This window comes from Balaenoptera borealis, assembly GCF_965194805.1.
Source record: "Balaenoptera borealis genome assembly, chromosome: 5".
Lineage (NCBI taxonomy): Eukaryota > Metazoa > Chordata > Mammalia > Artiodactyla > Balaenopteridae > Balaenoptera > Balaenoptera borealis.
In genome coordinates, this window is record NC_138862.1 from 71,821,383 (window position 1) to 71,836,105 (window position 14,723).

At 46.5% G+C, this 14,723-nt stretch overlaps 2 protein-coding genes across 26 annotated transcripts in view; one reads left to right on the plus strand and one right to left on the minus strand.

The window, feature by feature from the left end:
• TNK2 (tyrosine kinase non receptor 2) overlaps positions 1-1,038 on the minus strand; it is a gene marked incomplete at its 3' end in the record, with an annotated part of 42,201 nt that extends 41,163 nt beyond the window's left edge. The window contains exon 1 of the mRNA XM_082393153.1: positions 436-1,038. The remainder of the gene's footprint in view (positions 1-435) is intronic.
• The window catches only part of LOC309629333 (uncharacterized protein), a 39,766-nt gene continuing 25,670 nt past the window's right edge, over positions 628-14,723 (plus strand). For 6 of the 25 annotated variants that reach the window (XR_014245002.1, XR_014245003.1, XM_082393335.1 and 3 more), the window contains exons 1-6: positions 1,393-1,975; positions 5,150-5,258; positions 6,185-6,422; positions 7,005-7,150; positions 7,463-7,524; positions 14,131-14,196. Coding sequence is in view for 5 of the 25 variants with exons in the window: in XM_082393335.1 (XP_082249461.1) it covers positions 6,384-6,422; positions 7,005-7,150; positions 7,463-7,524; positions 14,131-14,196 (313 nt within the window). In the remaining 20 variants the exon portion in view is untranslated. Of the gene's footprint in view, positions 1,976-5,149; positions 5,259-6,184; positions 7,151-7,462; positions 7,525-14,130; positions 14,197-14,723 lie in introns of all 25 variants that reach the window. The other 19 variants (XR_014244984.1, XR_014244986.1, XR_014244987.1 and 16 more) reach the window with 10 other exon arrangements.

The following is a 14,723-nucleotide window of genomic DNA, read 5'->3' on the forward strand; positions in this document are numbered from 1 at the left end:
TTTTTGGAACGTGTTTTGAGGACGTGAGGCAGCCTGTGCTGATTACACCAACCCAGCTATGGCATGGAGATACCCCTATCTCCACCGGTAAACGGGTGGAGCGGGGGTGGAGGAGTGGAGAGGTGACTACTTCCTCTGCAACCTCAGCCTGGGACTACCCCTCTCTCCCTTCTGCCCAGGCTTGGCAGCCACCCAGACAGTCTCACCGCCAGTCTAGACTCTAAGAAAATGTCCCATCACTCCAGTTGGCATATACAGTACTGGGGGGAGGAGTCCTGTCTCGCTGTTGAACACTGCACTGCTTCATTCCTCTCCAGGTTTAAACACAGGGGAATGAAAAAAAGCAGTTTGGAGACCACACTCTCCTGAGATAACTGCAGCCCCCTCCTTCCAAACACACCAATTCCAGCTGAGAACAGAATTGGGCTTCCTTACCTGCTGCCTTCCACTGGCTCTCTGCAGACAAAGCTCCTATGATGTCCCGGCTGAGGTGGCAGAAAAGGACCCAGCAGGACACTGCCTGCTATCGGGCAGTGGTTTCCAACGCTCCCAGGTTCGCGGCGCTCTTCTGCCCCCCACTCCCCAAACCCCTACATCCCGCGCTCACCACGGCCCTGGCCCGGCCCGATGCTGGTGCTGAGCAGCCGGCCTGTGAGTTACCACCTCCTCCTCCGCCTGCGCCTCCGGATCCTGTGTCTCTCCAGGGGCCCCTCTCCCTCCTGGGACCCTTTCCCGTCCAGGTATGTTTCCTGGACAGCCCGCACCACCTGCCCTTCCTGCACCCCGGGTAGCCAATTTGCTTCCTGCACCCCCAGGCGCCCCTCTCCCTCAGGCCCCTGGGGCCCCACTGGCCGGGCCCTCCCCACCAGTTCGAGTCTCTTGCGGCGTGCCGGGGCCGCTCCCAGGACCTCTGCCTCCCCTCTGAGGTGCCCGCAGCTCTCCCAGTACTGCTCCCCCAGCTCCTCGGAACTTTCGAACTCGTCTCTTCTCTCCCAGAGGCCGTCCCCGAGCTCGGACAGCTGCTCGGGCTGCTGTAGCAGCCTGCGTGGGCTCCCCTCCCCCTGCTCCTGCACCCCGGTGCGAGCCTCCCCCCGCTCCTGCACTGCGGGGCTGCCTCCCCCTTTCTCCTGGTGCTGCTTGCGGGGCCCCAGACCCTCTTCCTGCACCACAGGCCAGCCCGCGGAGCCGGTCCACGGCGGCGGGCGCCTCCAGTCCGCGCCGTTCGCAGACCCCCACACCACCCCCAGGCTAGGCTCGCGGCCCCGGCCGCCCCGCTCCTGCACCCCCGGGCCCACCCCGCCCTCCTCCTGCACGGCCGGACCCACGCCCCCCTGCTCCTCCACGCCGAGCTTCAGCCCGCGGAGCTGCTGCGGGCCCCAGCTGAGAACCCCGATCCGCTGCGGCTGCTGCTCCGGCAGCGCTGGGCAGAGCCCGCCGCGCTCCTCCTGCGCTCCCGGCCTAGGGCCCCCAGCCGGCACTGCCCAACGCACTCTCCTGCCCCCGAGAGGCCGCGCGGTCCCGCCCCTCCAGATGGTGCTGCCCTCGCTGCCCGCTCACACCGCCCCCTACCCGGCTCCTTCCGCCCCGTCCCCCGGGGGAGGGGGCTGCGGGGTCGCGTCCCCTCCCGCTCCGCCCCCACGTCCCGGTCCCGGCTCCCAGCCCTAGCTCCTGGGCGTCGACGTCCGCCCGCCGGGCGCCGCGCCCTGCGCCGGCCCCCGCAGGTGCTGCAGCCCCGCGCCCCAGCCCGAGAACCAACAGCGCCTGCCCTCCCGCCGGGGGTTCCTGGAGCCAGCCTGCGCCTGCGCCGCCCCAGGGGGGGCGGAGCCTGGCCGGATTGGCCCGCCACCTTAAGGGGCCATGTACCACTTACTTCTCCTTCCTCTTCAGAGCACTTACTGCTCCCCCTTCTTCGTCCCGACAGAAGCCCTGCTTGCGCCTTCCTGTGGAGCCAAAGGGAGAAGAGGTGAAGCAGAAGGTAGGGAGTTCACACTGAGACGGTGTAGTCAACAGGACCCAATGGAGGAGCGCTGAAATAGGAGTCTCGAATTCTAAGTAGCAGTTCAGCTGCTCCTGACTTGTGAGTGTAAAAAAACCCATTTCCCTCTCGCCTCAGTTGCTTCGTTTCTAAAATGAAGAGGAAGTTGGACCGGAAAGTTTCCAAGGTCCCAATCCAGTGAGTGTTTGACTGCAGAGAGGGACTCTAGTCCTAATCTTTCAGCAGCAGCCCAGAGATCTATGAACCTGGGCTGCCTCCACCCTTTCCCTGGGGCCAAGGGAGAGCTGGGCTCAGGCCTGTGACACTTCCTGTTGGGAATACAGGCAGAAAGAGCCCCGGGCAAAGGGGGCCTTCCTCCCTCTTGCACTGCTCCCTCTTGGGTCTGTACCCTGAAAGGAGGAGAAAATTCAGAGCTCCTTGTCCCAGTGATAGTGCAACCTGCAGACCCAGATCCTAGCACAGCTGGAGGCGGCCTTGGGCTGCCCAGCTTAGAACCCAAAAGCTAGGGCAAGTTGGCCCTGTTTCTGACTGTACCTCATCTATAAGATGCGTTTAATAATAAAACAACTCCAGACAGAACTGTCCCAAGGATCAGACATCAGAGAACTGTGTAAGGGTGACTCCTTCTGCACTCCTATTTTCCAGCATTGGGCCCAAGGGCTCTGGCCTGAGGACAGTAGGACAATGAGAAGGGGGCGGGTTCTAGACAGCTATGGGGGCGCTGGACTGGGTGGATTTGGATCATGGCGTCTTGCCCTGTGAGGTGAGCAGGGCAACTTTCTACTAAATCATTCGATAACAGTGTGTGTAAGGGGGTTGCCCTTCACCATGCAACCAGGGCCACTGAGCAGGAAGTTGAATGCACCCCACCTGGGCCGAGACAGGGTCTAGGGCAGGCAGTACTCCACAGGTGATAGAACTGAGGCTGTACACGATTAAGTAACAGCTGGTAGTAGTGAAGCCAGAATTCAAATCCACTTTTCTGACTCCCAAGTCTGCTCTGAACCAATAAGGCACAACAAAGCAACACCATACCCAGGAGCTTTGGGAAGCATCAGGTCTTAAAGCAGAAGATAGATGGGCCCCTGGGCTGGACAGCTGGTGATTGTCAAGTGGAGCAAAACTGAAGTTTTGTCCTCAGCCAGACAAGAATGACGCCCGTTTCCCTTCCTCCATTAATATGGACGGAATGAACTAGCAGTGGGGAATTTGTTGCAACAAAAATAGAAATGAAGTTTTTCCTCTCCTGAGAACAAGGAAAGTAAAGGGAACAGTGAACAGGCTAGAGAAGAAACAAACGGGACGGAAAGAGTTAATCACTCCTAGCTTTATTTTAACTGTTGCTAATCTGTAGTGTCTGTAACTGGATTTGTCCTTCACAAAGCTAACCTATTACTCCCTGACACTATGTGAACTACATCCTGCATGGTAATACCCCCTAACTCTATGTAAATTACATCATGCACCTACATACCCTGCACTCCCTTGTAACAAATCACCCCTTGTAGCCTTTTGCATTTCAGAAAGAAAGATAAACCAGAGACAAACAGGCTCAACTACCGGGCTGCTGGACCCAGTTACCCGGCTGCCTGACACCAGCTATGACTGTTTTGAAATAATGCAAGAAGAATGCAAGACCTTCACAATTTGATCCTTATCATATACCCTGGACTGTGAGCCCCACCTATAAGATCTTGTCTGATTCCCCGGGAAGGGGGGGCACAGTTCTTGAGGTGCTAGCCTGCTGTGTTTTCCCCTTTGCCAGGCAAAGATTAAAGCCATTTTTCTTGTTCCTCCAAAACTCTGTATTTCTGTTTGGCATTGGTGCACAGAGAGCCAAGATTTTTGGCATCAGTCTGACCAGATTTTGGGGATCAGTAGATGCAAACAACTGATTTGGAGCAAGTTTCTCTGCTGGTAAATCAAGTTCTAAATCAAACAAGGCAAGGGGTCAAAGCACCTACATGCTGGATTGTTCTGCTGGGTGATTCTCTTAGGGGAGCCCAGCTCCCCATTCTCCCATCTCCCTTCCAGTTGCTCTCAAGAGCCAAACCCATGCCTCCGACATCCCTAGTGCAGGGTTATCTGGAGCTTTAGGCTCACAGAAAAGAGGTCTCCTGCTCCCTTCCCCCATCCTTCCATCTCAACTCCTGGACTGTCCCCACCACCACATTGAGCACTGGGGCTGTGATGGAAGTTGTCTTGGAGCATGTCTCCTCTGCATTGTGTTTGACTCTGGTACTGGTAGCTGGGGAGACTGCTCTCTCCCAAGGGGACTGACAGCACAATAGAGGAAATGAGACACAGGCTAGAAACACAAGGCTTAGGAGATTCAGGAGGCTGTGGGGATAACCCCAACCCTCCAACGTGCCTGTGCCAGTCTCTTCCCTGATCTGAAACTTGAAAAGAGCTGTCCACAGCAGAGTGATTCTGCAGGGAGAAGGGCTTGTCAGGTCTAGTTCTAAGCAGAGGCAGCCCAAGCTGCTTGAGGGAGGCTTGTGGCAGTGCCTTGAAGAATCTCCACTGTGAGATGGTTGCATGTGTGGGGTAAGCAGGAGGGCAAGGAAGGCAGCGGCGGGTGGTGAAGGCAGCCTGGCTCATACCTGTAAGCAGGTGCTCGGCCAAGAGTGTTGATGCTGCAGAGTGACTGGGCTGAAGGTTTTTTGGGTTCTGTTTTGTTTTTAAAAATAGAGCAATGTTTTTTAAACTACTCTTGCAAACTATTAGCTGGAGCTGAACTGAATTTAGTGAGTTTTAACTGGCTTTTTTTTTTTTTGGCTGTGTTGGGTCTTCATTGCTGCATGCGGGCTTTCTCTAGTTGCAGTGAACAGGCTTCTCATTGTGGTGGCTTCTCTTGTTGCGGAGCATGGGCTCTAGGCACGTGGGCTTCAGTAGTTGTGGCACATGGGCTCAGTAGTTGTGGCTTGTGGGCTCTAGAACACAGGCTCAGTAGTTGTGGTGCATGGGCTTAGTTGCTCCGCAGCATGTGGGATCTTCCCAGATTGGGCTCGAACCCATGTCCCCTGCATTAGCAGGCGGATTCTTTATCACTGCGCCACCAGGGAAGTCCCTTAACTGGCTTTTTTTTTTTTTAATAAAAGAGGACAGTAATAGAAAATATCAGAATATAATTTTCTGAACTTTTCATTGAAGTATAACATGCATCCAGAGAAGTGCAAAGACTTGGGCATTTTACAAAGTGAATATCCCCAGCACCGAGATCAAGAAACACTATAATCAGGATCCAGAAGTCCCCCCAAATGTAAGTTTTAAAAGAAACTATAATCTTCAAGCATGTCCTTCATATTTATGATTTACTTTTAACTTTCTGACAACCCTCCCTGGCCTCCGCCCACCAACATAAACTCCACAATGACAGGAAGTTTTGTCTGGGGACAAGACTGGCACAGGCACCTAGAACAATGCCGAGTATACAGTAGGTGCCAGCAATATCTATTGAATGGATGAGAGTGCATCACAGATAGTATAACCAAGCAGGACCCTATGGGGCCTTCCCAGGACAGACCCTACCCCCCACCATGTCCTCTGCCTCCCTCTTGTCTGTAGAAAAACTTTAGCCTCCTAGGCCTTCTCCAACTTCCAAAGAATAAATTTAATCAGAGAAGTAAGAAAATGCAGAAAGAAAGGAAAACAGCCAAGCAAGACAGAATAATAATAGTTTAGTCATTAAAGTCAAGGACTGTTAGTTCCTCCTCAAGGGCTATAGATAATATACTGGGCCATATCCTTTGAGCTGTTTGACAGCCACTAAAACCCCCATGAGGTGGAAGAAGTTAACTGCATGCTGCCCACAAGCACGTAGACCCCAGACCAGTTGGAATCAGGAGGTTGATGATGTTGATTCCCAATTACTCACCAACAACCAATCAGAAGAATGTCCACGAGCTGATCATCCACCCCTCTCTCTCACCCTGTCTTTAAAAACCATTCCCTGAAAGCCATCAGGGAGTTGGGTCTTTGGAGCACTAGCAGTCTGGACTCCCTGCTTGGTGCCCTGCAATAAACGCTGCGCTTTCCTTAACCACAATCTGGTGTCAGCAGATTGGCTTTACTGTGCCCGAGTGAATGGACTGAAGTTTGGTTTGGTAACAATAGTAAAGGTATGGTTTCATTATATATACACAGGTGTGCTCTACATCTTGATATAAAATGTGTTTCTTTCTGCAGATCAGAGGCAAAGACTTCTGAAACCCAGTGCTCCAACTTGAGAAAGCTGTGGAGGCTGTGGTTCAGGCCCAGGGAATGAGCGTGGATGAAGTAGAATAGTATGCTGACTAGACCAGTGCTTCTCAAACTGCAGTGTGCCACTGAATGACCCAGGCGTCTGGTTGAAAGGCAGGTTCTGATTCAGCAAGCTGGGAAGGGGATGCTGCGATTCTACATTTCTGTCAATCTCCTACACTTGGTTAGCAAGGCCTTGAACCCAGAGATTCTCAATAATGCTGTACATAAGAATCACATGGGAAGCTTTTAAAAACACTGCTGCCCAGGTCCCACCCCAGAACAATTCAGTTGGAATCTCTGCGGTGGGGCTCAGCATCCATAGGTTTTAAAAACTCCCCTGGTGATTCCAGTGTGCAGCCAGAAACAGTGGGTGCTGGTTCCCTGGAGTACCCCCAGTGCCTGAGCTGAGGTGGGAGGGAAGTGAGGTGTGGGGTCAGGTCTGGTGTCTGAGCAAATGATCCAGTATCACAAAGGGCAAGAGATTTCTTAGGAATGGACCATTTGCTCCTTAGTGGAGGTGAAGGGAGGGATTTCTGAAGGAATTCTTTGGCGTGGGGCTATCTGCTAACCCAGGTCACATCCTCCCAGGACCAAGAACAGACCCGTGCCTTCACCTTATCAAGCAAGTCAGAGCTCCCCACAGCTGCTCCGGGGGCTGGGCTCACATGCCCCCAAGCAGTTCAGACATTTTCAGAACCTTACTAGGGCAGTGGGAGGAGGTGCTGCCAGCTGCTCCCACACCCTGCCCCCTCTGCCCTGCTAGAGAAAGAGCCAGATGAGTCCAGAGATTACAAACCCTGGATCAACATGGACTATTCAGGATGAAGCGCCACGGTCCTGGGTTCTGACGCCCTCTGGTGGACACCTAGAGTTGAAGTTGGTAACCAACAAGCAGACTACCACGTCCAGGTACTCTTTTATTTATTTATTTTTTAAACTTTTAATACAATTTTTAAAGGTTACTTTCCATTTACAGTTATTACAAAATATTGATTGTATTCCCTGTGTTGTACAGTACACCCTTGAACCTATCTTACACCCAATAGTTTGTACCTCCCATTCCCCCACCCCTACACCACCCCGCACTGGTAATTAGTTTGTTCTCTGTATCTGAAAGTCTGCTTTTTTGTTTTATTCATTAGATTTTTGTATTTTTTAGATTCCACATATAAGTGATATCATACAATATTTGTCTTTCTCTGTCTGATTTATGTCACTTAGCATAATGCCCTCCAAGTCCATCCACGTTGCTGCACATGGCAAAATTTTGTTCTCTTTTATGGGTGAGTAGTATTCCATTGCATGTGTGTGTGTGTGTGTGTGTGTGTGTGTGTGTGTGTGTGTGTGTGTGTATTACAGCTTCCTTATCCATTCATCTGGGTTTTTTTGGTTGTTTTTGCCTCAGAAAATTTACAATTTATTCCTTTAGATTGAAGTATAGTTGATTTACAATGCTGTGTTAGTTTCTGGTGTACAGCAAAGTGATTCAGCTATACATATATATATTCTTTTTCATATTCTTTTCCATTATAGTTTATTACAAGATATTGAATATAGTTCCCTTGGCTATACAGTAGGTCCTTGTTGTTTATCTATTTTACATATAGTAGTTTGTATCTGCTAGTTCCAAACTTCTAATTTATCCCTCCCCCTCCCCTTTCCCCTTTCCCCTTTCCCATTTCCCCTTTCCCCTTTGGTAACCATAAGTTGGTTTTCTACATCTATGAGTCTGTTTCTGTTTGGTAAATAAGTTCATTTGTATCATTTTTTTTAGATTCCACATATAAGTGATATCATATGGTATTTGTCTTTCTCTGTCTGGCTTACCCTACTTAGTATGATGATCTCCAGGTCCATCCATGTTGTTGCAAATGGCATTATTTCATTCTTTTTAACGGTTGAGTAATATTCCATTGTATATATACACCACATCTTCTTTATCCATTCACCTGTCAATGGACATTTAGGTTGCTTCCATGTTTTGGCTATTGTAAATAGTGCTGCTATGAACATTGGGGTGCAAGTATCTTATCGAATTAGAGTTTCTGTCTTTTCTGGATATATGCCGAGGAGTGGGATTGCTGGATAATAAAGTAGTTCTATTTTTAGTTTTTTAAGGAAAACTAAAACTGTTTAGTTTCCTTTTTTAAGGAAAACTAAACTCGATACTGTTCTCCATAGTGGCTGCACCAATTTACATTCCCACCAAGAGTGTAGGAGGGTTCCCTTTTCTCCACACCCTCTCCAGCATTTATTTATCGTTTGTAGACTTTTTGATGATGGCCATTCTGACTGGTGTAAAGTGATACCTCATTGTAGTTTTGATTTGCATTTCTCTGATAATTAGCAATGTCAAACAGCTTTTCATGTGCCTTTTGGCCATCTGTATGTCTTCTTTGGAGAAATGTCTGTTTAGGTCTTCTGCGCATTTTTTGATTGGGTTGTTCGGTTTTTTGTTATTGAGTTGTATGAGCTGTTTGTATATTTTGGAAATTAAGCCCTTGTTGGTTGCATCATTTGTAAGCATTTTCTCACATTCTGTAGGTTGTCTTTTCATTTTGTTCATGGTTTCCTTTGCTGTGCAAAAGCTGATAAGTTTGGTTAGGTCCCATTTGTTTATTTTTGCTTTTATTTCTATTGCTTTGGGAGATTGACCTAAGAAAACATTGCTACGATTTATGTCAGAGAATGTATTGCCTATGTTCTCTTCTAGGAGTTTTATGGTATCATGTCTTATACTTAAGTCTTTAAGCCATTTTGAGTTTGTTTTTGTGTATGGTGTGAGGGAGTGTTCTAACTTCACTGGTTTATATATGGCTGTCCAGCATTCCCAGCAACACTTGAAGACCGTCTTTTCTCCATTGTATATTCTTTCCTCCTTTGTTGAAGATTAGTTGACCATAGGTGTGTTTATTTCTGGGCTCTCTATTCTGTTCTATTGGTCCATATGTCTGTTTTTGTGTCAAAACCATGCCATTTTCATTACTGTAGCTTTGTAGTATTGTCTGAAGTCTGGGAGGATCATGCCTCCTGCTTTATTGCTTTGGCAATTCTAGCTCTTTCATGGTTTCATATAAATTTTAGGATTATTTGTTCTAGTTCTGTGAAAAATGTCATAGGTAATTTGATAGAGATCACATTAAATCTGTAGATTGCTTTGGGTAGTATGGCCATTTTAACAATATTAATTCTTTATCTCCCTTTTTGATGGAATGTAGTCTTGATCTATCACGTACCCAAGCCAATGTCAGGCACAATCAAAGAAGACATGACCCGTCATACAGAGTGAAGTAAGTCAGAAAGAGAAAAACAAATACAGTATGCTAACACATATATACGGAATCTAAGGAAAAAAAAAAAGGCCATGAAGAACCTAGTGGCAAGACGGGAATAAAGACACAGACCTACTAGAGAATGGACTTGAGGATATGGGGAGGGGGTGGGGTGAGATGTGACAGGGTGAGAGAGTGTCATGGACATATGTACACTACCAAATGTAAAATAGATAGCTAGTGGGAAGCAGCCGCATAGCACAGGGAGATCAGCTCGGTGCTTTGTGACCACCTAGAGGGGTGGGATGGGGAGGATGGGAGGGAGGGAGATGCAAGAGGGAAGAGATATGGGAACATATTGTATATGTATAACTGATTAACTTTGTTATAAAGCAGAAGCTAACACACCATTGTAAGGCAATTATACTTCAATAAAGATGTTTAAAAAAAAAAAAAGACATGACCCATATGCATAATCAAGAAACTGCTAGTTGGGGGAAGCAAGACTAAACAAATAAAGGACTGACTCCTTTTATTCTTCACCTACTTCTTTACATCCCCCAGATCTGGCTTTCCTTGGAACTCACTGTGCTAAGTTTAGAAATGAGGAGCACTCAGGGCTACTGAGGTATTTTTTCACTTTTGGACCTCCCTGCTCTTCCTCTCTCTATCTTTGTTTAAATCTCCCCATTCGTAGTGTAGATACAGCACAATCCTTAGCTGACTGTTCTTCCTCTTTCTGCTTCAGTGATGACCATCCCAGGGAAGCTCATACCTGCTGCTTTTTTGGCCACCTCTGCAGTTTGGTCAGCTAATTTCCACTCATTGCCACCCCCACCTGCACACACACACACACATTTGAGCTAATTAGGCCCACAGGATAGAGCTCCCTGCATCTGTGGCTGCCCTCTTGAGCCACGATGTTCATTGACTACCAGACACTTCCTTTTGGTTGCGCCAATCTGAGGAAGTGGCAACAGAACCCAAACTCTCAAATCCAGCCCTCTCTCCTCGACTCCCCTGGCTCTCTCATTTGCCCAGGAACCAGACTCAGGTCCTTGGCTGCCTCTTTCCACATCCCCTCCTTCAGCACTGTGTGCAGACCCCAGACACTGCAGGGCTCCAGCCTGCTTCCTCCTCCCCAGACTCACTTCCTCTCAGCTACCACCTTAGTGCCGTTAGGGAGAACGTGGGTCCAAGACACCTCAATATCAACAGCCCCAAAGGAGGTGATCAGGTGGTTAAACCAATGGGAAACACTAGTTGGGGAGATCCAGGGCACCTGCATAAGTGCCTGAAGAATGTCTACAAGATAAGGACAGATTAACAATCTCATCGGTAGCACATCTGAGCTATTGGGATGGGTAAGAAAGGATTGTAAAGGTACCCTAAGAGGATAGAATCAAATCTGGGTTTGAGGGAAGAAACATACATTCTCAGTGGGAGAGGGATTTTTTGTTTGAGCTAGAAATTATCTTAGAGAACATCAGGCCTAACCCCCTCATTTAGAAGTGAGGAAACTGAGGTCTTGAGATGTATAGCAGATTACCCAAGGACGTCCAGCAATTTAAGGGTGGTGATTGAATTAGATTAGAATCTCCATGACCCAGTTACAAATTCAGGGCTCCTACTCTACTAATTCTTTTTCCCAACTTCCTAACCCCTCTAGCAAATACGTATATACCATGCCAAAGCTGAGCGGCAAAAACAGAAGGGAGTAAGAATATCTTAGTGAGTTCTGATGATTTACATATAGAAATTATATATGGGCCAGTCTCTGTATGCTTGGTTGGGGGTGATGAGAAAACACCTTATGGAATTAGTTGAGGGGAATAGCTGGATATCAAGGAAGGCTGGGGCTGAGTTCTAGCATGGGAACAGGTTAGACCATCAGGCCTCCTTACCTTCCAGTTCATACATGCATGAATGCACCCGCACATAGTTTTTTCTTAAACACTGGTAGCCTGCGTGGATAGTAGTCAAACACACTTTGAGCTGACGAAGTTCCTGGTCCTTGGTGTGAGCACTTACATAGGATAGACTTTTTCAGCAGGGAGAGGAGCAGGAAACAGGGCAAAAAATACAGAAAAGAGAAGGGGCCGCAGGAATGATGCTACATCAAAAAGGTGTTATAGGATCTCTTTAGGTATTAAGGAAGCCTTTTATGTATGGAGAAAACATTTTTTATTAGTTTGTCAATTATCTTATGATTTGGTTTATGCTATTTTTTTTTTGCAGTGCAACAATTTGTATGAAATCAGTTTATCAATCTTTTCCCACATAGCACTTGGGTTTCTTTTAATTTAATTTTTATTTTATATTAGAGTATAGTTGATTTACAATGTTGTGCTAGTTTCAGGTGTACAGCAAAGTGATTCAGTTATACATATACATATATCCATTCTTTTTCAGATTCTTTTCCCATATAGGTTATTACAGACTATTGAGTAGAGTTTCCTGTGCTATGCAGTAGGTCCTTGTTGATTATTTTATATATGGTAGTGTGTATATGTTAATCCCAAACTCCTGATTTATCTCTTCCCCTCACTTTTCCCCTTTGGTAACCGTAAGTTTGTTTTTGAAGTCTGTGAGTCTGTTTCTGTTTTGTAAATAAGTTCATTTGTATCATATTTTTTTAGATTCCACATATAAGTGATATCACATGATATTTGTCTTTCTCCATCTGACTTACTTCACTTGGTATGATGATCTCCAGGTCCATCCATGTCGCTGCAAATGACATTATTTAATTCTTTTTTAATGGCTGAGTAATAGTCCAGTATATATATGTACCACATCTTCCTTATCCATTCCTCTGTCAATGGACATTTAGGTTGCTTCCATGTCTTGGCAATTGTAAGTAGTGCTGCTGTGAACACTGGGGTGCATGTATCTTTTCGAATTATGGTTTTCTCTGGGTGTATGCCCAGGAGAGGAATTGCTGGATCATATGGTACTTCTATTTTTAGTTTTTTCAGGAACCTCCATACTGTTCTCCGTAATGGTTGTACCAGTTTACATTCCCATGAACAGTGTAGGAGGGTTCTCTTTTCTTCACACTCTCTCCAACATTTACTGTTTGTAGACATTTTGATGATGGCTATTCTGAACAGTGTGAGGTGGTACCTCATTGTACTTTTTTTTTTTAATTTATTTAATTAATTAATTTATTTATTTTTGGCTACGTTGGGTCTTTGTTGCTGCACACGGGCTTTCTCTAGTTGCGGAGGCTACTCTTCATTGTGGTGCGCGGGTTTCTCATTGCAGTGGCTTCTCCTGTTGCGGAGCACGGGCTCTAGGTGCATGGGCTTCAGTAGTTGTGGCGCATGGCCTTAGTTGCTCCGCGGCATGTGGGATCTTCCCGGATCAGGGATCGAACCCGTGTCCCCTGCTTTGGCAGGTGGATTCTTAACCTCTGTGCCACCAGGGAAGTCCCCTCACTGTACTTTTCATTTGCGTTTCTCTAATAATTAGTGACGTTGAGCATCTTTTCATGTGCCTCTTGGCCATCTGTATCTCTTCTTTGGAGAAATGTCTATTTAGATCTTCCCATTTTTTGGTTGGGTTGTTTGTATTTTTTGATAGTGAACTGCATGAGCTGTTTGTGTATTTTGGAGATTAATCCCTCGTTGGTTGCTTCATTTGCAAATATTTTCTCCCATTCTGTGGGTTGTCTTTTCATTTTGTTTATGGTTTCCTTTGCTGTGCAAAAGCTTTTAAGTTTAATTAGGTCCCATTTATTTTTGTTTTTATTTTCATTACTCTAGGAGGTGGATCCAAAAAGATATTGCTGCAGTATGTCAGAGAGTGTTCTGCCTATGCTTTCCTCTAAGAGTTTTATAGTATCCGGTCTTACATTTAGGTTGTTAGTCCATTTTGAGTTTACTTGTGTGTATGGTGTTAGAGAATGTTCTAGTTTTATTCTTTTACATGTAGCTGTCCAGTTTTCCCAGCACCACTTATTGAAGAGACTGTCTTTTCTCCATTGTATATTCTTGCCTCCTTTGTCATAGCTTAGGTGACCATAGGTGCATGGGTTTATCTCTGGAATTCCCATCCTGTTCCGTTGATCTATATTTCTGTTTTTGTGACAGTACCATACTGTTTTTTTTGTTTGTTTGTTTGTTTTTTTTAAATCATAGATAGAATTTTTACTCATTCATTCAAACATTTTTTAAAATTATTTATTTATTTATTTATTTATGGCTGCGTTGGGTCTTCGTTTCTGTGCGAGGGCTTTCTCTAGTTGTGGCAAGTGGGAGCCACTCTTCATCGCGGTGCGCGGGCCTCTCACTATCGCGGCCTCTCTTGTTGTGGAGCACAGGCTCCAGATGCGCAGACTCAGTAATTGTGGCTCACGGGCCTAGTCGCTCCACGGCATGTGGGATCTTCCCAGACCAGGGCTCGAACCCGTGTCCCCTGCATCAGCAGGCAGATTCTCAACCACTGCGCCACCAGGGAAGCCCTGTAGGTAGCACTTAAATGAACTTTTTGATTAGAATGTTGACGTGTCACTAATGTAATTATTGATATAGTTGGACCTTGGCATATTTTATTAGTTTTTTGTTTGTCCTCTCTTTTTGTCCTTACCAACTCTCACGCTTTTTTTTTTTTAAGGTCACTTCTCCAAGCTTTACTCCCATCCACAGTCTGTTTGCCTGTGTTTACTTTTTAAGTCCTCAGGTGGGTTTCTTTTCCTTTCTTTTTTTTCTATTTTACTCAGAGTTTATCATCGTAAGCAGTGGAGGGATGGGTTGTAGGGGCTTACATTGTGATACTGGAACCAAAACTCCTTTCATGAAGGTTTCACGGCTATTCTCACTTACGCATAGACTATTTTGAAAGCATATGCAAGAAATTGGTGATTGTGGATGTTTAGAGGGAGAAATTGTGGGGGACCAAGAGGAAAAACTTACTTTTCAATACAGATCCTTCTGCACTTTGACCATTAGTATGTAAACATTTTTCAAAAAAGGCATTAACAACTAGTCAAAATAATCAATTTGGGATGGATTAAACATTAGGTAGTTTAAAGGATAGATGTAGCAAACTACAAAGGCTTTAACTCAAGCACCTGAGAAGGTAAGCGCATTGATAGCTACAAGGAAGATAACGGTATCTGATGTGTTAAATTCCAAGCGAAGGTATATCTTGCAGATAACCAACCATATGTCTCTTCAAATATTTGTTTAGGGCTGCCTCCTGGCCCA